We start from the raw sequence: 22,097 nt of genomic DNA, 5'->3' as shown, positions 1-22,097 counted from the left end.
TGTTTGTATTTGCTCATCTGATAGGTAAATGATAGCAGCTATTTAATGATGAGTCTACTCCTGTAAGGCTGCCATAGAAAGATTACCTCAGTTTCACAAAAGTAATGGAAAAACTCCAACTCTATTTACTTTTAATAAGATGCAAGGAAATGCTGACAGATTATGAAATTAACCACAGGACCTAATTAGAAAAAGATTTGGCAACATGCCCAGCTTATCCAGTAACAAAGGGGAAAAAAATATTTTGCATTTGTGACACTGTTTTTAGAAAGGGATAATTTAAATGCCTTCTAATCTGGGCTAGTATTCTCCAATTAAGGAGTCTATTAGAATGAAAACACTTGGGTTTTTTATACTTAGTGTGGTGAAGCAGATTTTTTTTCCCTTAAAAATCTTCCCTTTAAATGTATTTGCATTGAATGGTAAAGATTACAGTTTAACTAAACAAACTAAACATTTCCTGTTTTCTTTCAAACCACTGTGCTAGAAGTTAGAAGGATTCAAGTAAGAGTAAGACAGAGTCCCTGTCCTTCAGATACATTTAGTATGGGATGACTGTGATTCGAGGAAGCACAGCATGAGTACTCTTTTAGATTTTATTTATTTATTTGACAGAGAGAGAGATAGCGAGAGCAGGAACACAAGCAGGGGGAGTGGGAGAGGGAGAAGCAGGCTTCCCGCCGAGCAGGGAGCCCGATGCGGGACTCAATCCTAGGACCCTGGGATCATGACCTGAGCCGAAGGCAGACGCTTAACGACTGAGCCACCCAGGCGCCCGCATGAGTACTCTTAAGAGGTGGAAGCAGTGTGGCCTCAGGGAAAGGCAGCAGCTCACTCAGTGGTGGGAAATCAGGAGAGGAGGTGGTTATTTGGGATGACCGAAACTAATGGGTAGCAATAGATACAGCAATTTAGTGGCAAAGGAGAGTTTTTTAATTGTCTTTTTATCTGGTTTGGGTGACAGGATGAGCAACACCTCTTTTCTTGGCATTAGTGCACCCCAGCAGAGAGTCAGCCTGGAGCTTAGCACCACAGTTTTATACCTAATTTAGGCAGCATAACCTAGTTAAGATCACAGACTCAAGCTAGACAGTCCTGGCTGCCACATGCTAGCAGTATGACCTTGGGCAAGCAGGTTAACTTCTCTGTGCCTCTGTTTTCTCATCTATAACTGAAGATCATAATTGTTTTGAGGATTAAGCTAATATATGTAAATCACATATTACAGGCAGTGCCTGGCTCATAGTGTTCTATGCTTGCTATTATTATGTTATACCCTCACAAATTGATACTTTTTTTCTTACTACTTAAAAGAATATTTTGAGGTCACAAAATTAATCTGTGATCATTATAGCAAATGTGGGGTATATAGAAAAACAGTTTTAAAAATTCACCTGTAGGGGCGCCTGGGTGGCTCAGTCATTAAGCGTCTGCCTTCGGCTCAGGTCATGGTCCCAGGGTCCTGGGATTGAGCCCCTCATAGAATCCTCATTCTATGAACAGTATTATCATCTACATTATACAGATGAACAAACAGAGAGATTAAGAGAGACTAGTAAATGGGGGGACCAGAATATGAACCCAAGCAGCAGGTGGGCTCCAGAGTCCATGTTCTTAACCACTATGTAAGATTGCCTCTGAGGTAATGTGCCAAAGTGTTCTATAGTGGTGAGGTTACTTACAGGTGAATTTTTATTTATTTATTTTTTTTAAGATTTTATTTATTTATTTGACAGAGAGAGAGACAGCGAGAGAGGGAACACAAATGGGGAGTGGGAGAGGGAGAAGCAGGCTTCCCGTGGAGCAGGGAGCCCGATGCGGGGCTCAATCCCAGGACCCTGGGATCATGACCTGAGCCAAAGGCAGACGCTTAACGACTGAGCCATCCAGGTGCCCCGACTTTTTTTTTTTTTTTTAAGATTCTATTTATTTATTTGAGAGAGAGGGAGGGAGAACGAGTGGGGGGAGGGGCAGAGGGAGAGGGAGAAGCAGACTTCCCCCTAAGCAGGGAGCCTGATGTGGACTCAATCCCAGGACCCTGAAATCATGACCTGAGCTGAAGGCTGATGCTTAACCGACTGAGCCACCCAGGAACCCCCACTATTGACTGCTTACAAATAATAGCTTTTCCCAAGTCAAGTTGGATTCTAGCAGCTGTTTGTTTCTAGAGCAAAATGTGGGTACTGCCTTCAGGTGGGATGGATAGGGAGATAAGAAAAAGATGGAATTATCTCTAGAAAAAAAGAAGCCAGCTGGTTATACAGTACTTAAAAATGTATCATTTAAAGGTAAAATGGCAAGCTGTTTCAGTCCCAAACATGACCTACTTTTGAAAATGTTCATTGTCTTTTTAAGAGAAAGACATCTTGGATCTGAATTACAGTTTTCTTGTTTTGTTCGTTTAAACGTTGTAAGAATCTGCCAGAGGCTAAATGTTGGGAGAGAGGAATAAAGGAAAGAGAAGGCAAATAAGAAAGGGAAACGAGTGGAAGTAACAGTTTGGGTTTCCTTTCTGGCTCTTTAGTTTGTGTGGAGCAGTAGGATTTGAATGGCTGAATTACAGTCATAATTGGGAATAGAGCAAAGATCTTCCTTTTTAGCCTCTTGCTGTTGCTGGGCTTCTTTTGAACTTCTCAGAGTTAAAATTTTCTTCCTCGTGTCCTGTTCAGTTTGTCAGTCAAGTCTCATTACAGAGGAAAGAAGGATCAACTCCTCACCTTTGTGATTTCAAAAATAGTACAGTGGTCCTGGGATAATGATATGGAGGCACAAAATTGAAACTTTCTGGGTACTTTTATGCTATATCATTTTTCTTGTATATAATTCTAGAGTCATACCAGAGCTACTTTTTTTTTTTTTTAAGTAAGCTCCACACCCAGAGTGGAGCCCAACACGGGGCTTGAACTCAGGACCCTGAGATCAAGACCTGAGCTAAGATTAAGAGTCAGACGCTTAACCAGTTGAGCCACCCAGGCACCCTATAGAGCTACTTTTATTTTATCTTTTTTAAAGATTTTTTATTTATTCATTTGAGACACAGAGATACAGAGAGAGCATGAGCAGAGGGAGAGGCAAAGCGAGAGGGAGAAGCAGGCTTCCCACTGAGCCAGGAGCCCGATGTGGGGCTTGATCACAGGACCCTGGGATCATGACCTGAGCTGAAAGCAGACACTTAACCATCTGAGCCACCCAGGTGCCCCATATTTTTTTATTTTTTTAAAGATTTTATTTATTTGAGAGCAAGAGAGAGAGAGAGCACGCAAGCCCGAGCAGGGGGGAGGGGTAGAGGCAGAGGGAGAAGCAGACTCCTCCCTGATCAGGGAGCCCAATACAAGACTCAATTCCAGGACCCTGGGATCATGACCTGAGCTGAAGGCAGACGCTTAACTGACTGAGCCACCCAGGTGCCCCTAGAGCTACTTTTAAAAAATATTTTGTTGACTTACTCCATTCAGTTCCCCAATCGCCTCTTTTCCTTGTATTCTCAGATAAACATCTCTTTTTCCAGGGGAATACTGAGAACCACAAGGACCTTAGACAAGACCATTTGGTCCCAGCATCTTAAGAAGCAGCTGAATGTTAGAAAATGAGAATTGTTAGATTCACATGCTAGTCAGTATGGAGACCAAGTTCCTTCTGTACCATGTTGCTTTTTTCCAGCTTGAAATCTTGTCCCCTATCCTCCTTTTCATCTGCAACTGCTTATATTTCTATGGAGAAAAGTCCCTCAATCAAGCTTTTGTTTTTATTACTTCTTTGAAATGCCTAATATTGTGGTCACCAGTATCCATTTTCTGTCTTCCGTTTATTCTACTTCCCAGCAGTGTTTGACACATCATCTTAAGCACTTTCTTCTCTAGGTTTGTGAGGGCACATCCTCTTCCTACCTCACTGGAAACTTTCTCTTCTGACAGACTTGTATGCATGCGTTGGCATGCCTAGGGTTCTATCCTTGGCCTTGTCTCTTTTATTTGAACTTTTCTCTGGAAGATCTCAACCATTCCCATTCCTCTAAATACCATCTTTATGCCATGATTCCTGAATCTCTATCTCTAGCCTCATCTTTCTCTTGAGCTCAAGACTCATATAGCTAGTTGCCTACTTTAATTTTTCCACTTGGATATTAATAAACTTAATAATCTCCTGACTTTTCTGCCTTATTCACCCCTAAACTTCCTCCTGTCTCCCTCAACTCAGTAAATAGCAATGCCATCCATACCCTCAGTTACTCAAGCTAAAAACCTATAAACATCTTTGAGCTTCCTTTGCCTCCGTAGCTTACATTCAGTCCATCAGCAAGATCTGTCAGTTCTACCAGAATGTTGCTGAACTCCACCCTTCTACCCATCCCTACCACTATTACTACAGATCAGACCTTCTTCCTGTCTTACCTGGACCACTGCAACAGCCTCCTAACTGGTCTTCCTGTTTCCACCCTCCCTTTTCTCTAGGCCATTATTCACATAACAGTAGGATGATCTTGCACAAATCATTTTATATCATCCACTGGTTTATAATTCTTCATTTGCTTCCCACCATCAAATAAAGGTTTCTCCCTCATAGCCCAGCCTCCATTTGCTTTTCTAACCTCACATCTTACTGCTCCCCTCACTCATGTGCTCCAGACATACTTGCCTTCTTTGTTTCCTTCATATTTCTCAACTTCATTTTATGTTTCAGCCACATGCTCTTTATAGTTTTACCTATGTGTATGTCCCTAAATAATTAGTAGTTTATTTTTGCCTGGTTTTGGATTTGATATAGTATCATACTATATGTAGCCTTCTGCAACTTCTCACTCAGTGTTATGTTTTGAGATTAATGCATGTTGAAGTGTAAGCTTGGTTCATTCATTTTCACTGCTGGATAGCACTTGATTGTTTGAGTACACCCCAATTTATCTACCTACTCTTTGACACAGTGTACATTTGGGTTCTGAGTAAGCATAATACAAATAATACCTAATTTATAGAGACCTTACCATGGCCAGGCACTGTTCTCAGTGCTTTTGTATATATGAATCTTCACAACAGTGAGGTTGGTATTACAGTCCTTGTTTTGCTGATGACAAAACAGAGGTATAGGAAGATGAAGTAGTTTATCCAAGGTTGTATAGGCCTGTGAGTGCTGTGAATGCTTTTGTATGTATCTTCTGGTACACAAGGGTAAGAGTTTCTATAGGAGTGAAAGTGCTCGACCACAGATTTTGCACATGTTCAGCTTCATGGGATGATGCATAATAGTTTTCAAAGTGATTGTACCAGTCATACTCCCCCCACTAGCATATGAGTTCCCAATGCACCATGTCTTCACCCACATTTAGTTTTGCCAACTTTGTGGGTATAAATGATATTTTGATTTCAGTTTGCATTTCCCTGATTCATAATGAGGTTGAGCATATTTTTGTGTATTTATTAGCTATTAGTGTTTCCTCTTCTGGAAATATAAAACATCTGTTCATGTTTTTTGCCCACATTTCTCTTTGTGAGTCTTTTTCTTGTTATAATTCTTTATATTCTAGACCCTTTGTCAGTATTATGAGTTTTAAATGTCTTCTCCAAGTTCATGACTGGTGTTTTAACTCTTTATGATATCTCCTGATGAATAAGAATTCCTAATTTTAATATGGGGTTGAATTTCTCAATGTATTCGGTGTCTTGTTTAAGAAATCCATCATCGCCTCAGTATGAAAGATAATATCCCATATTTCTCCTATAATTTTGTGTTTCACATTTAATCCACCTAGAGATTATTTCTTAGGTATAGTGTGAAGTGTGGATTCAATTTTCCCCCATTCCATAGTTATTCTTTTCCCAGTTGTTGAAATACTGCTTTTTTCTTCTTTAATACTGCTTTTTTCTTATTATAAAGTTTCTGTATAATTATAGGATTGTTTCTAGGCACTCTGGTCTGCTCCATTGATCTTTCTATTATTTCACTAATGCTACCTCAACTAATATTGCTTAATAATAAATCTGGATATCTGATTGGCTGATTTACCCACCTTGTTTTTCTTCTTCAAGAATGTCGTGGTTTGGGACGCCTGGGTGGCTCAGTTGGTTAAGCGTCTGCCTTCGGCTTAGGTCAGGATCCCAGGGTCCTGGGATCGAGTTCCTCATTGAATCCATGGGGAGCCTCCTTCTCCCTCTCTCTCTGCCGCTCACCCTGCTTGTGCCCTCTCTCTCTCTGTGTCAAACAAATAAATAAATAAAAAAAAAGAATGTCTTGGTTATTCTTGGCCTTCTTCCTTATAAATGTTAGAATTAACATCTATGGAAAATCCTGTTGGAATTTTGATCAGTCTTGTATTTTGTGTATCAGTTTGGAAGAGAATTAAGATCTTGCTAGAATTTCCCTTATGCATGAGCATGGCATTTATTTGTTTAATGTCTCAAAACATTTATACATGTACAGTATATCCTACAACTCCATGGAGGCCTTGCACATCTTGCAAAGGAAGGCAGTTTAGAGTAGTGGTTAAGAGCAAAGGCACTGGAACCAGACTGCTTGGGTTTAAATCCTCACTTAGCTGCTTACTAACTGTGTGGTCTTAGGTAAATCAGCCTCTCTGTGCCTTCATTTCCTCATCTGCAAAACAGAGCTAACAAGAGTTTCTGTTTCATAGAGATAGTAGTAAATGCTCAATAGTTGTTACCTCTTACTATTACTGTTTTATCCCAGGTGTCTTATTTTTTGTTACTTTGTGTATAGTATCTTTTTCAAAAAATGTTTTATTTCTTTGTTACTGGTGTTTAGAAATGCAGTTGATTTTTGGAAATCTAGCAACCTGGTTAAACTCTCAACAATCTTAATGGGAATTCTTCCAGATTTCCCAAATATCATATATCAGCCTGCAAATAATGACTTTTGTTTCTTCCATTTTAATCCTTATATTTTTATGTGGTTTTGGTTCTGTTTTTTGCTCTCTTACTGAGCTGACTAGCATACAAGAGTATACCCTTGAATAGAAATGGGAATGGTGGATACCTTGTCATGTTCTTGGTTTTAAAGAAAATGTTCTAGGGTCGCCTCGGTGCCACAATCGGTTAATTGTCTGGCTCTTGGTTTCCCCTGAGGTCGTGACCTCAGAGTGATGGGATCCTGCCATGTCCAGCCATGGGTTGGGCTCCGCACTCAGGTATGCTCAACACTGAGTCTGCTTAAGACTTTCTCTCCCGATCCAACCCCCACATGTGCATGTGCTCTCGCTCTCTCTATAAAACAAATTTTTAAAAAAGAAAATGTTCTAGGGCGCCTGGGTGGCTCGGTCATTAGGTGTCTGCCTTCAACTCAGGTCATGATTCCAGGGTCCTGGGATCGAGCCCCGCATCAGGCTCCCTGCTTGGCGGGAAGCCTGCTTCTCCCTCTCCCACTCCCCCTGCTTGTGTTCCCTCTCTCTGTGTGTCTCTGTCAAATAAATAAATAAAATCTTAAAAAAAAAAATGTTCTAATACTTCACCATTAAGGTTTTTGCTATGTATCCTTTATGTCAAGGAATATTTTTTCTTTTTTTTTTAAGATTTATTTATTTGAGGTGGGGAGAGAGGAGGGGTGGGGGGGGTGCAGAGGGAGAGAGAATCCTAAGCAGGCTTCACACCCAGCACAGAGCCTGACCTGAGATCATGACCTGAGCCGAAATCAAGAATTGGAGGCCCAACCGACTGAGCCACCCAGGGGCCCCTACATTAGGTTTTCTCATGTTAAGGCATCCTTGTATTTGTGTATTTAACCCAAATGGGTCATGATGTATTTTTTATTTATTTTTTATTTTTTTTAAAGATTTTATTTAATTGACAGAGAGACAGCGAGAGAGGGAACACAAGCAGGAGGAGTGGGAGAGGGAGAAGCAGGCTTCCCGCCAAGCAGGGAGCCCAATGAACCCAGGTGCCCCATGGTGTATTTTTTAGAATACATTACTAGGTTTAGTTTGCTAATATTTTGTTTTGAAATTTTGCATTTATGATTGTAAATTAGATTGGCCTTTAATTTTTCTTTCTTGGGTTAATAAGGATCTATGTTAATTTTATGAAATGAATTGGAAAGTGTTAGCTTTTTTTGATCCTCTTCAAAATGTATATAAGGTTAAAATTATCTCTTCCTTGAACATTTGATAGAATTTGCCTCTAAAAATCATCCAGACCTGGTATTTTCTTTCATAGAAGAGTTAAAAATTACTGTTCAGTGTCTTCAGTGGTTATAGGACCATTCAGGTGTTGTCCAGCTTCCCTAGTCACGTATGTTATGTTGTGTTTTTTTTAGGAATCTGCCTTTTTCATCTAAGTTTCCAATTTTATTTGCATAAGTGGTTTGTGGAATGCTCTTGTGACTCTCTGCTTTATCTAGAGTATGTCCTTTTAAAAACAATTCCAGGTTTCTAAATTTTATTGCTAAGACGTATATATTTTATTTTCTATTTTATAAAATGTGTTTTATCCTTACCATTTTCTTTTAGGTGTCTGGGTTTTTTTTCTTAAGATTTTATTTATTTATTTTAGAGAGAGAGCACAAGCAGGGGGAGGAGAGAGAGAGAGAATCTCAAGCAGACTCCCCATAGAGCGAAGAGCCCCACACAGGGCTCGACATGAGGCTCGATCTCACAGCCCTGAGATCATGACCTGAGCTGAAATCAAGAGTCCAACACTCAACCAACTAAGCCACCCAGGTGCCCCCAGATGTTTGGGTTTATTTAACTGTTCTTTTTCTTTAAATGTCCTAATGGCTGCTTAGTTCATTAATTTCAGCATTTCTTCTTATCTAATATAACCATGTAAGACTATTACTTCCTCCAAAAAATAATAATAAAATAAAATTTCCTCTAAGAGCCTCTTTAGTTTGGATATATAATGTTTCATTAATGTTGGGTTCTGAGTATTTTCTCATTTCTTCTTTTTCCTGTGTTTCTGGGTTATTTTTAACCCTTTTTCTTTGTTTCCTTTTGAATTGATGGAGGGTTTTTCTCACATTCCATTTAAACTACAAGTTTGAAAGTAGGTATTCAGTTTTTACTTTCTTGGTGATTACTCTCAAACTTTGAGTGTGAAAACTTAAGAGTTTAATGTTAGGGGATGCCTGGGTGGCTCAGTGGGTTAAGCATCTGCCTTCGGCTCAGGTCATGATCCCAGGGTCCTGGGATCGAGTCCCACATCAGGCTCCTTGCTCAGCGGGGAGTCTGCTTCTCCCTCTGCCTGCCACTCCCCCTGCTTGTGCTCACTCTCTGACAAATAAACAAAATCTTTTTTAAAAAAAGAGTTTGTTAGTTTTCCATTTTTTCCCTCTGAAACAATTCAGGAACCTTTAAAAAATTCTGACTTGAGTCAGTTCCTGTCACGTGCATGCTGTAATATTTACAATGTATAAATCAAACATAGGCATTCTTGTTTCATATTAGCCATGTTTGTTTAAATTTACCTAAATTTTATAATTTTGTGTACCATTTCTTTTCCTATCCTTTATCTTTTAGGACCATTTTCTTGTTTTTACAGTTATCCTTAAGAAGTAGAATTAATGTTCAAGCCACCTTCCAAGGCACCCACAGTGACTCCCCCTCCTGGGATTCACACTCTTAAATGGTTCCCTCCTACACTGAATAGGGCTGACCTGTGTAACCAGGAGGACATTCAGGAAACGATGGAGTGTGACTTCTGAGGCTGGGTCGTAAAATGCATTGCTCCTTTTGCCTTGCTCTGTCTTGAAACATTCCCTCTGTGGGGAAGCCATTCCCTCTGCTATGTCATGAGATTGTGAATCAGCCCTGGGAGAGGAACTGTGGCCACCTGTCAACTGCCAGTACTTGTAAGTGAGCCACCTGGAAAGAGGATGTCATAGCTATGGGCAAGATGATTGCCGCCCTGGCCAACATCTTGCCTGCAACCTCATGAGAAACCCTGAGCCAGGACCATCCAACTCAGATGCTTCTGAATTTCTGACACACAGAATATGTGAGATAATAAATGAACACTATTTTAAGCCATTTGTTTTGTTACATAGCAGTAGATAAATAATACACATTAATGAGAGCCTTTTGGTAGTAAACTGTCAGTTTTTGTTTTCCTGAAAATGTTTTAATTAACCCTCATTTCTAAAATATATTTTATCTGTGCATACAATTCTGTAAGGGATGAGATAGAGAGCCATCGCTGTTTTTATTCAAATAGCCAGTTTTCCAGTACTATTTATTAATTGAGTAACTCATCTACTTCTTGCATACAGTAAATTTTTGTTTATACTTGGGTCTAATTTTGGACTCTGTTCCTTCTATTGATCTCTTTGTTTATTCTTTTACCAATACCACGATGTTTTCATTACTTGGGCTTTAGAATACATGTTAATATCCTACTGGATAAAGCCCTCTTCCTTTACTTTTTTTTGCCCCAGAAGTTTCTTGGCATCTGTCTGCCCTTTCTTCCCCCCTTCCTTCCTCCTTCCCTTCCATCTATCCTCCCTCCCTTCCTCTCTCTTTTTCTTTCCTTCTTCCTCTCTTTCTTTCTTCCTTCCTTTCTTCTTTCCTTCCTTTCTTTTTCCTATGAAATTTTTTAAACCTACAGAAAAGTAGAGAGAAGGGTTTAATGAACCCCCATGTATATTCATCTCCTAGATTGAACAATCATTAAAATTCTTTCTGAAGTATTTTGAAGTTAATTACAAAATCATTTCCCCCTTGAATAATGCAGTGTGCATCTCTACTTACATTCTAATTATATTTAATTATTTTTTTTTAAAAAGATTTTATTTATTTGACAGAGAGAGAGACAGCAAGAGAGGGAACACAAGTAGGGGGAGTGGGAGAGGGAGAAGCAGGCTCCCCGCTGAGCAGAGAGCCCGATGTGGGGCTCGATCCCAGGACCCTGGGATTATGACCTGAGCCGAAGGCAGCCAGTTAACCAACTGAGCCACCCAGGCGCCCCTAATTATATTTAATTATTATTACCTGCATTAAGGACACTTTTTATATATTTATTTTGGTATTTTCATAATGATTCTACCAGTTTTTTGGTTGATTCTCTTGAGTTCCAGTACACAGGCATATATCTGCAAATGGGGATTGTTTTTTGTCCTCCTTTCAGCATTTATATAATTTCTTTCTTTTTTTAAAAAAAGATTTTATTTTATTTATTTTAGATAGAGAGTGAGCACGAGGGGAAGGGCAGAGGGAGAGGATCTCAAGCACACTTTGCGTGGAACTCAGAGCCCAATGTGGGGCTCAGTCTCACGACCCGAGATCATGAACTGAGTTGAAACCAAAGATTCAGATGCTTAACTGACTCAGCCACCCAGGCGCCCCAATATCATTTATTTCTATTTACTTCAGCCAGCTTTTAAGAATAGCAGAGATAGGCCCTTATATTGCTCCTGTCTTCAGAAGTAATGCTGTGGTCTCTCATCTTTAATCCTGATGCTGACTGTTTATGGAAAGTATATGTTTTTTAAGTTTATGTTAAGGAAGTATTTTTCTTTTGATGTCTAAAATTAATTTTAAATTGATGTTAAAAACTAACAACAAAATAAAATTTAAAAAAATAATTTTTAAATTAAAAAAAATTTTTACATAATCTCTACACCCAACATGGGGCTCAAACTCACAACCCTGAGATCGAGAGTCCCATGCTCTAAAGACTGAGTCAGCCAGGCCATCCCTAAAGGTCTTTTTTAAAATTAGGAACGTAGGGGCGCCTGGGTGGCTCAGTTGGTTAAAAGCACGACTCTTGGTTTCAGCTCAGGTCATGATCCCATGGGTTGTGAAATCAAGCCCTGCATTAGCTCCATGCTCAGTGGGGAATCTGCTTGAAGATTCTCTCCCTCTATCCCTCCCCCTGACACACGCTCTCTCACTCACACTTTCTCTAAAATAAATAAATTTTTAAAAAAACAAATAAAATTAAGAATGTATGTTGAATTCATCAAATGCCTTTTTAGCATCTAATAAGGTAATTGCATTTCTTCTTTCAAACTTATTAATGCGGTAAGATGTATTAATAATTCCCTATTATTCAACCATGCTTGCCTTGGGAGTCTCCCTCAGATATACTTTTGTTTTAATGTACTTTATTGGTTCTTGCCCCTGACTCAGATCACTTATTTTTGGCTGGACCAAAATTTGGAGGGTTTTTGTTTTGTTCTTCCCACACACCTCTTCTGCCTCTGTCACTGAAACACGTGGATTAAGGGGCTGTCATATTGAAGGACTATAATTTAAGTGGCTAGTACATGTCAGATGCTGATGGTATGTATGGTTCCTTTGAGCAAAGTTTAAGGAAGGCACTTAACCTTTTTCAACAATTCTGATATGCCAGGCTTTATGCTTAGGTACTTTTCACACTTGCTAGTTCACATAGCAATTGTTTTATAGATGATAAACTTACATTTAAGTCTGTTCTAAATTACTGAAGGAGCTGCAGACATTAGAATTTTTATGTGTAGTTTTAATAGCAAGACCCCTTCCCACCTCCCCTGACGTTTAAGGTCCTTTCCCCTCCAGAAGATTATCATCAAGGAGATTGTAGAAAGGGAGGAAAATGTTATAATCTCGTTGATATGTGCAAGTAATTGGCATTTTTATCCCCCAAATAAACATATGCTAAGTAACTGAAAGTTAGGGGTTTACTTATAAACTTATGTACCTCTGCTTCACAGAAAGTCACATCCTATGGTTAGGGAATAAAACATGCCAAAGCCTATTCCTGGGTTATGTTTTTTGTTTGGGTCTGAATTTTTTCTCATTCTCTGGTGTTTCCCCATCTGAACAATGCCTAGTTCCATCTGATTTTTTTGTGAGACAGAGACAGGAAGTCTTTTTTCCTTTTACCCAGTCATTGTAAAATCCATTCCTCTCTGCATCTCATTCAAGCCATCTCTCCCAAGTTGTGGCTTTCGAGATGATAATTGAGTTACTTTGCTTTTTAAAAATCTGCTTTAAAATTACTAATTTTGTTTGTTTATTTGTTGTGAGAAAGGGATTTCATGCCCATGAGCAGGGGAAGGGGCAGAGGGAAAGGGAGAGAGAGAATCCCAAGCAGGCTCCACAGAGACCCACCCAGGGCTCGATCTTACAACCCTGAGATCATGACGTAAGCCAAAATCAAGAGTCCGACAGTCAACTGACTGAGCCACCCTGATGCCCTGAATTACTAATTTTAAAATAATATTGCCTTAATTCACTGTTTCACAGTCTATGCTATTTTATGTAAAACTATAACTTCAATGTCTACATATTCAGGTAACTTCTTAAGCAGTAAAATTACACTGCTCAGAAATTTACCTTTTGTGTTACTGTTATTGAAGTTCATCCAGGTATCTACAAGTGCCCTGTTAAAATTGAAGCAATTGTAAAAATGAAGATCACCCTCACAAAGGAAAAACTTTTCCATAATTTTTTTCTGTTGATTTGCTCTTTGTCCTGATAAATGCTGTTGCAGAGGGAAGGTAGAGCTTCTTCCTATTTTGTGATTAAAGAAATAAAAGGGAGAAAAAATTGATTTGCTCATATAACATAGTCATTTCTTGGTAGGAGCAAAAAAACATCCAGGTCACTTGTCTTCTGGTCCCAGAAGGACCATCAGTGTGATTCAGAGACTGACTATGCGGTGTTTTATTCCATCCAGATCTTTGTTTCCCCATTCTTCCATCTTTCCTATCCAAAATATGGCCACTTCACTCTTCACTGATACCCTAGTAGAAAGGAGATTTGGGGAGTGGGGGTGGAATATGACTATTTCTCTTTTGGTGAGTCTCTCTAGTTCTGATTTGCATGGAGTAAGTTTGAAGCAGCTGTGAAATACAGGTGGGGACCGTTTGTAGATGACATTTAAGGCTGTTTCTCCTTCCTCTTATGGTGAAGCACAAAATAGAATAATTTAGAAGGCTTCAAAAGATTCTTGTTATTATATTTTTATATCATTCTCTATCGACTTATCAAGTAGACAGCCTTATTCTTTCAGATTCAGTCCATTGGGATCTAAAGAAAACTTCTTGAGAGAATTTACTTGGGCTCAAATAATATGTCCTCACTGAAGCTGTGAGCTAAAGAAGAAACTCTCTTCTTTTATGTAATTTAGTATTTAATTTTGTATGCACCATTACATTTGTTAGGTAATTGTTTGATACACTTAAATCCTGTCCTCTCAACTAGATTATAAACTGCTCAAAAGCAGAGATTATGCCTCATTTTTCTATGTACCTTATAGCTTCTGGCATAAAGCTAAGTACATTGAAGATAAATACAGTAAAAGGTTGATGAAAATCTTGCTGTGCAAAAAGAAAGTCTTTAAGCCAGTTATAGACTCCATCAGTGTTACTCTGATTGTCCTTCCTGTTGATGACGGCAGTGAGGGTATTCTCCTTGAGGGCTCAAGGGCCTGCCAAGTGGAAAGGAAATGACTGAGATGCAGGGAGTGAGAGTAGAGGCCAGGAGGAGCTCCCTCCCTGTTTAGAATGGCAGTTGCATCACTACCCTATTGGAAGGAAGTCGGTCCCCCAAAAAAGCAGGCTTAAACAGTGAACAAATAAGAATGATCACGATGGCGATGACAGTTCCAAGTGTAGCAGTTACAGCATCTTACCATATGACAGGCCCTGTTTTGCCTTCCATTCTCTCAGTTAAACCATATCACAGTGTTATTAAGTAGGCACTATTGTTATCTTCATTTTATATGAGAAAATCAAGACACAGTCACCAAAGGTTACCCAACAAGGAAAGAAAGGGGTGGGATCAGGAAAAGACCAAGATGCAGAAGGAAGAAGCACTTTGAGTAATCAGGGGACCTTGATTTGATGTTTCGTTGTTTTATTAATGCTGGACTTCACTAGCATTTCCAAATGGAGTCTTTTTTTTTTAATTAATTAATTTATTTATTTGACAGAGAGAGACAGTGAGAGAGGGAACACAAGCAGAGGGAGTGGTAGAGGGAGAAGCAGGCTTCCCACCGAGTGGAGAGCCGGATGTGCGGCTCCATCCCAGGATCCTGGTATCATGACCTGAGCTGAAGGCAGATGCTTAACGACTGAGCCACCCAGGCGTCCCTCCAAATGGAGCCTTAAAAAATGACAATAATGAGTCCTATTATCAGTATATTTTCAAAATGCCTTTGCAGAAGGGAAGATTATTTTTGGGCTGAATAACCTGGGATCGTCCTTTATAAGTCCTTTGGATTCCAGCCATCGTTGTGATACTCTGTTTTACTTGAAAGGCAGATCGTTGACTTCTTTGAGTTCTAGCACATAGAGGTGCACCTTTTCTGTCTGGCCTTTCACTGACATACCAGAGGTGGATTAGCTGGGGGAACCCCAGCCATACGTTCCATTTGAAACCTCCTTTGGTTAAAGACTTTTACCTAGAACCGCCCTGTTGTCTCATCCCTAGATGAGGAGACAAGTAGGAAGGGAGGTACAGAGGAGTCTTCAGCCAGCTCCCATGTTCCCAAGGTGTACCATGGAACTGGCTTCCAACCCAGTGTACCACAGAGATTCCTAGTGAGCTCTCTGAAATGCAGAAGTCTAGGAATTTGGTTCTTCTAAGGATTGTGAAAAGAACCTTTTTTCTTTCAACTTTTGAGGTATCTTCCCTTCCTTCTATAAGGATAAAAGCCAGGATTTCTTTTTTTTATTATTATTATTATGTTATGTTCATCACCATACATTGCATCATTAGTTTTTGATGTAGTGTTCCATGATTCATTGTTTGCATATAACACCCAGTGCTCCATGCAGAACGTGCCCTCTTTAATACCCATCACCAGGCTAACCCATCCTCCCACCCCCCTCCCCTCTAGAACCCTCAGTTTGTTTTTCAGAGTCCATAGTCTTTCATGGTTCGTCTCCCCCTCCAATTTCCCCGCCTTCATTCTTCACCTCCTGCTATCTTCTTCTTCTTTTTTTTTTTTTTCTTAACATATAATGTACTATTTGTTTCAGAGGTACAGATCTGTGATTCATCAGTCTTACACAATTCACAGCGCTCACCATAGCACATACCCTCCCCAATGTCTGTCTGGAAAGAGCCAAGATGTCTATCGACAGATGAATGGATAAAGAAGATGTGGTATATATATACAATGGAATATTATGCAGCCATCAAAAAGAATGAAATCTTGCCATTTGCAGTGACGTGGATGGAACTGGAGAGTATTATGATGAGTGAAATAAGTCAATCAGAGAAAGACATGTATCATATGACCTCACTGATATGAGGAATTCTTAATCTCAGGAAACAAACTGAGGGTTGCTAAAGCCAGGATTTCTTGATAGGGCATCACCCTTTAAAACGGACTTTGAGGGGGGGCACCTGGCTGACTCAGTCTGAAGAGCATGTGACTCTTTTTTTTTTTTTTTAAGATTTTCTTTGTCAGAGAGAGAGGGAGAGAGGGAGAGCACAAGCAGGGAGAGCGGCAGGCAGAGGGAGAAGCAGGCTCCCCACTGAGCAAGGAGACCAATGCAGGACTCTGTCCTAGGACCCTGGGATCAGGACCTGAGCTGAAGGCAACGCTTAACGACTGAGGCACCTGGGTGTCCTGAGCATGCGACTCTTGATCTCAGGGTCATGAGTTCTGGCCCCACGTTGGATGTAAAGATAGCTAAAAAATAAATAAATAAACCTAAATAAATAAAATGACTTTGGGAATAATTCAGCTGATTCTCTCAAAAGTATTTGAGAGCTGGTGACTGAACCCTACCTACACCTTGGGAATCTGTTCCTGGTGTATCACTTAAAAATAAGTTTACCTGCATATAACAACAACAACAACAGATTCAAAATAAGATATTTATGTAAGATAGCAGTTTATTTCTTTCTCACTTAAAAAAAATAAAAAATCCAGAGCTAAACAGTCCATGGTTGATACAGTAGCTCCTACAGTGTCATCAAGGATCCTGACTCCTCTCTTTCTAATTTACATTCTTGACACATGGCTTGAATTATCAAGGTTTCCTCATGGTCCAAGTTAGTTATAGGAGCTAAAGCCATCAGCCTGCATTGCAGACCAGGAGAAGGTAAAAGGATCTGTCAGGTGAGTGGATTCCCTTTAAAAAATCTTCCCACAAGTGGTACCTAATATGTCCACTTACACATTGGCCAAATTTTAGCCATGTGTTCTCACCTAGCTGCCAAAGAAGCTGGAAAGCATGGTCTTTTATTTTAAGAAGCAACATGCTCAGCTAAAAATTGGTGCTCTGTTACTAAGTAGGAAGGGGAAATAGATGTTGGATAGGCAATTAGCAGACTCTAGGACACTGGGTAGAACCTTCCTCTAGAAAGAAGAAACAGTTTAGGGGCATCTGGGTGGCTCAGTTGGTTAAGTGTCTGCCTTCAGGTCAGGTCATGATCCCAAGGTCCTGGGATCAAGCCCTGTGTTAGGCTTCCTGCTCAGCAGGGAGTTTGCTTCTCCCTCTCCCTCTGCCCCTCTCCCCTGCCCGTAGTGTCTCGTGCCTGTGTGCGTTCTCTCTCTCTCTCAAATAAATAAAATATTTTTAAAAACAGTTTTATTGAAGTATTGACATACAATAAGCTGCACATATTTAAATTGTACAATTTGACAAGTTTTGACATAAATACATACTTGTGAAACCATCACCACAATTAAGATAATGAACATGTCCATCACCCCAATAGTACCCTTTTGTAATTATCCCTTTCCGCCCACTCTGTGTTGGGGTTCTACAAGACCACCCCTGGGTTTGATGATTCCTAAGAGGACTCACAGGACTCAGAATACACAGTCATAGTCACAGCTATGATTTATTGCAGCAAAAGGGTACAAAAGTGAAGTCAGTGAAGAGAAAAAGTACATGGGCAAAACCTGGAGGAAACCAGGTACAAGCTTTCAAGAGTCTTCTCCCAGTGGAGTCACACAATATACACTGAATTGTGACAACTAGGAAGTGTTGTTACCAAGGAAGCTCATTAGAGACCTAGTGCCTAGGTTTTTACTGGGGGCTGGTCATTTGGGTACCCTCTTCCTAGCACATAGCGAAACTACAGACTACCAGATAAGAAAGTTACACCTGTGACTTGCACTATATTTTCTGTTGGACAAGAATTTTACTACTCAGGATATTGGGGTGGAGCTAGGACTGAAACAGATTTGTGTCTTTATATTTGCTATCTCCAGTGCCTTTCCTCCCATCCTCTCTCAAATTCGTTCCAGTTAGGCCTTCATTTTCACTATTCTGTGAAACTGCTCTTGTTAAGATCTGTGTGACTAAATTCAGTCATCTCTTCTCAGTCTTTGTCTTGACCCATCAGCAGCATTTGATACAGCCAACCATTTTGTCTTGGCTTTAGAATATCACATTTATTTGGTGTTCCCCCTGCCTCCCTGGTTGATCCTTTTTGATCACCTTTGCTAGTTCATCGTCTTCACCTCTCTCTGTCTTTAATGGTGAAGTGTTCTTGGGCTTAACCCTGGTGCTCTTCTCTTTGTATGTGCCCTCATTCTATGGATCATCTCATCCAGCCTTGTGACTTTAAATTCCATTTGTATGCCACACTTGCATATTGATGTTTCTAGTCTGGAGACAAACTTATATATCTAACTCTCTACTCAACATGTCTACTTTGAAGTCATAAACATCTCACACTTAAAGCGTCCAAAATTGAAGTCTTGACCTTAAACTCCTCAAACCTGCTTTACCCAGAGTTTTCCCCATCTCAGTTAATGACAACCCCACCTTTCCAGATGTTCAGGCCAAAAACCCAGGAGCTGACCTACATCTTCAATAGTATATCCTGAAGTCAAACCATTTTTTACCACCTCCACCACTGCCGTGCTGCTGCCACCCTCTAAGCCATTAGTCATCTATTGCTTGCACTATGACAATTGCCTTCTAACTCAACTTTTCCCTTCTCCCCTTTGCTTTCCTTCATTCTATCCTAATAGAACAGCTAGAAGAATCTTACTAAAATGTAAAACATACCTGGGGCGCCTGGGTGGCTGAGTCGGTTAGGCAGCTACCTTCAGCTCAGGTCACGATCTCAGACTCATTGTTCTTGGGTTCTCTTGAGAGCTAGGCATAGGAATAGGAATATAATTAATGTGTACTAGTAAACTACCAAACGATTTTCTCAAATGATTGTATGACTTTACACTCTTACCAGCCACACGGGGGACTTCTGGTTATGCCACATCTTCACCAGCACTTGGAATTATTAAAACAGGAGTGTGATCAGGGCAGGACCCTTCTGTTTAGGCCTTGGATTCTGTATTTTAGCTGCATAAGAAGTACCCAACCAATAAAACATAGGGTAACAAGAAAACCTAAGATCACAATCTACCTCAGCCTCTTATGCATTGCAACACCTCCAGTCAGAACATTTGCCAGTCTCAGTCAGGCTTAGTCATCCTTGGAACTGTCTTGGACTGTCAACTGTGTGTGAGTGTGGGCTTAAGGAGAAATGTATCTTATTTCCTTGGAGTTTTTCTGTTATTAAAATATATGTTGAAAATATTTACTTGTAATTAAAATAATTTCTTCTAACTTTCTAATAAAGTGCCTTGTAGTAACTTAAATCGGGTTCTGGGCTAAGATAGGCCTAAATTTGCATCTTGGCTCAACCACTTTTTGTGTGATCTTGGTCAAGTCTCTCAATCCTTCTGGCATCCTCATCTGTAAAATGGACATATTACTCACCTCTTAGAATTATTGTGAGACTTACATGAAATAATGCAATATATATCAAGCAACTGGTACATGGTAGATGCTTAATGAGTCATAGGCATTTTTCTTATACTTTGAAGAACTAGACTGCATTTAAGTCCCCACATCCTTTGAGTCATACCATTAAAAACAAACAAATAAAAAGATCTATTGAACTGATTGCCAATAGAATGGAAGTCAGTGTGGTGTGTCTAGTTTCTAAGCAAACACTAAGCATATCCAGTCTTGCTGTTGCTTTGTTACCTAAGGTATTAAATCATTCTTGGCTTTCTTGTTTACATAAGGTGCTGTGGCATAAAGGTTTATTTATTTGTTCAATAAACATTTATTGGTCTATGATGTGTTATTCCTTCCTGACAAAATTCTGCCATATCATCCTACAGTTTTTACATGTTCTATAAGAGGAAAGATGGTCCAGAGCCTTATGGGACATAAAGGAGCTGAGGACAAGGAGTTTACATAATAGAAGTCATTGCTTTTCTTCCCGTCTGGATTGTGTCATCTCCATGAGGCTAAGGACCACATCCTCTATGATTCTAACAACTAATCCAGTGCCCAGCACACAGGAGATGCTCACTAAATGTGTGGAATGTATAAAAGAGTGAAGAAGGATCACAAGCAAAGGGGAAGAAACACGTGTCCCAGATTTATTACTGCGACTCTTTATATCTTGCAGTGAGTTTATTCAGCACCAGCAGATCAGTCTGAAGGTAGAAAATGTTTGCTTTGGAAAGAAACAAAAACCTGACCCATCAAAAGCATCCATAATTAGCTGCCTTTAGTGAGGACCAAAATGTGGCACATCCAGTCTCTTCCATTTGTCTATCCAGTCATGTTCCCTTTCCTTTCTGACAAGGCTTGAAAGTCAGTTGAACAATGTAGTTACATTTCTTAATAGCCAACTATGCAGAATATAATAATCCCTTTGGTGTTGGCAGAACCAGAGTTCCTTTTGGGTCAGCACACCTCTACCCTGAAGGGAAAAGAGAAACATAATGCTGAGGGTAGGCATTGAGGGGGAGATTTTGGAAGAGTGAGCATGAACCCAGGTGATTCCAGTTTAACAAATCTGAGTGTGTTTTAGGAGCACAGATGAGGGAGTCAGTGCCTGAAGAGGCATTAGGGAATTATAAAATTTTATTTAACAGATTTTTGCTGAGAAAATATCTGCTCAGCCCTTTGGTAGAAGGCCCAGAGGGGTGGCACCCAAGGACCTAAAAGAAATTCAGTATGACTGGAGCTTAGAGCATGAGGAAGGAGTGGAGAGAAGCAAGACAGGCAGAAAGCAGGGGCAAGAGAGCTACAGCACTGGAGAGAGGGGACGCATAAAATGGAGTGTAATTCTGAGGACTTGTTATGACTCTGGTAAGCGGCATCCTTTGTGTGACTCCCATTCACCAGAGCCTCTCCAAGGGAGAGAATGTTCTGGACTTGAACCACTCAAACCAGAAGCAGAAACGCAGTATCCAAAGTTTCCCTCCCAACTCCTACTAGAAGACCAGAGTAGCCCTATCGTGGTAAGGCAAGATCAGATTACAGTTGCTGACTCCAGAGCAAGGGACAGTCCTACCTCTTTCAGGTAAGGGAACTTCCTCATTGTGGCACTGAAGATTTTCTGCATACCTGAAGCACAATTCAGCTGAAATCCAAATTGTGACCATTTCAGTCATTTTCTGCAAATGGTATCTATTTTGTTTGTGTGGATTATCTCCTGGTTGCTACAGATTTACATCTATAAATGTTTCAGGTATGATTAGATGTAAAGTGGAAGAGGGACTGGAGAAGCAAAATAAACATCTATACCTGCCCTTGGTATACTTACCCCTCTCCCTCAGAAATTGCTCCCATGTCCTGGAAGTAGAAAAGTGTGTCAGTTTTAGCTTGAGATCATTGGATCCACAGAGGTTCATGGAATAATGTACCTTTTGACAATTCTCAAGTATCAGAATTAAACAGGAGGGTGCTCTTTTACTAAAGGGGGACACATTTTGGCATTCTAACGTTCTTTCTTTAGGTAAAGCAGTGTTTCCCCAACATCATCTATCACTTTTCTCATAAGTTCCTTATGTTTGACTGGATTGTCTTTCTCAAAATTTTTCTAGGCTGTTCAGCTTGACCCTGAAGAAACTCGTCATGCTAAAAGAAATGGACAAAGATCTTAACTCAGTGGTCATTGCTGTGAAGCTACAGGTGAGTTGAGCAGGATTGTTTGTTCAGGGTCCAAGGAAGCTGGATAACTTTTTGCCTGTGGTTGGGGCTCCAGAAATACTGATGGGGGCCTAACTCTTCCCTCCTTCCCTTCCTCCTCAGGCAAGCAAGAAACAATAGTGTAAGATGACTGAGTTCATGAGAACTAATGAGTCCCAGTCCTGTCTCTTAGTTAAACCACTCAGTTTCTTTAAACCTTAGTTTCTTTGAACATTTAAAACTTGATCCTTTCTGCCCTGCATATC

The 22,097-nt window shown here is 40.0% G+C and overlaps 1 protein-coding gene across 2 annotated transcripts in view; it reads left to right on the top strand.

Moving 5' to 3' along the window:
- Positions 1–22,097, top strand: part of PACS1 (phosphofurin acidic cluster sorting protein 1) — a 143,882-nt gene that overhangs the window by 79,049 nt on the left and 42,736 nt on the right. Inside the window, exons 1-2 of one of the 2 annotated variants that reach the window (XM_044919273.1) lie at positions 8,212–8,215; positions 21,747–21,834. In XM_044919273.1, coding sequence (XP_044775208.1) covers positions 21,778–21,834 — 57 coding nt within the window. In that variant the 5' untranslated portion in view covers positions 8,212–8,215; positions 21,747–21,777. Of the gene's footprint in view, positions 1–8,211; positions 8,216–21,746; positions 21,835–22,097 lie in introns of those variants that run through there. The other variant, XM_044919272.1, reaches the window with a different exon arrangement.

The sequence above is a fragment of the Neomonachus schauinslandi genome, chromosome 11 (genome assembly GCF_002201575.2).
Source record: "Neomonachus schauinslandi chromosome 11, ASM220157v2, whole genome shotgun sequence".
Classification (NCBI taxonomy): domain Eukaryota; kingdom Metazoa; phylum Chordata; class Mammalia; order Carnivora; family Phocidae; genus Neomonachus; species Neomonachus schauinslandi.
Note: the sequence above shows the minus strand (reverse complement) of the source record. Positions and strands in the feature narration are given on the sequence as shown.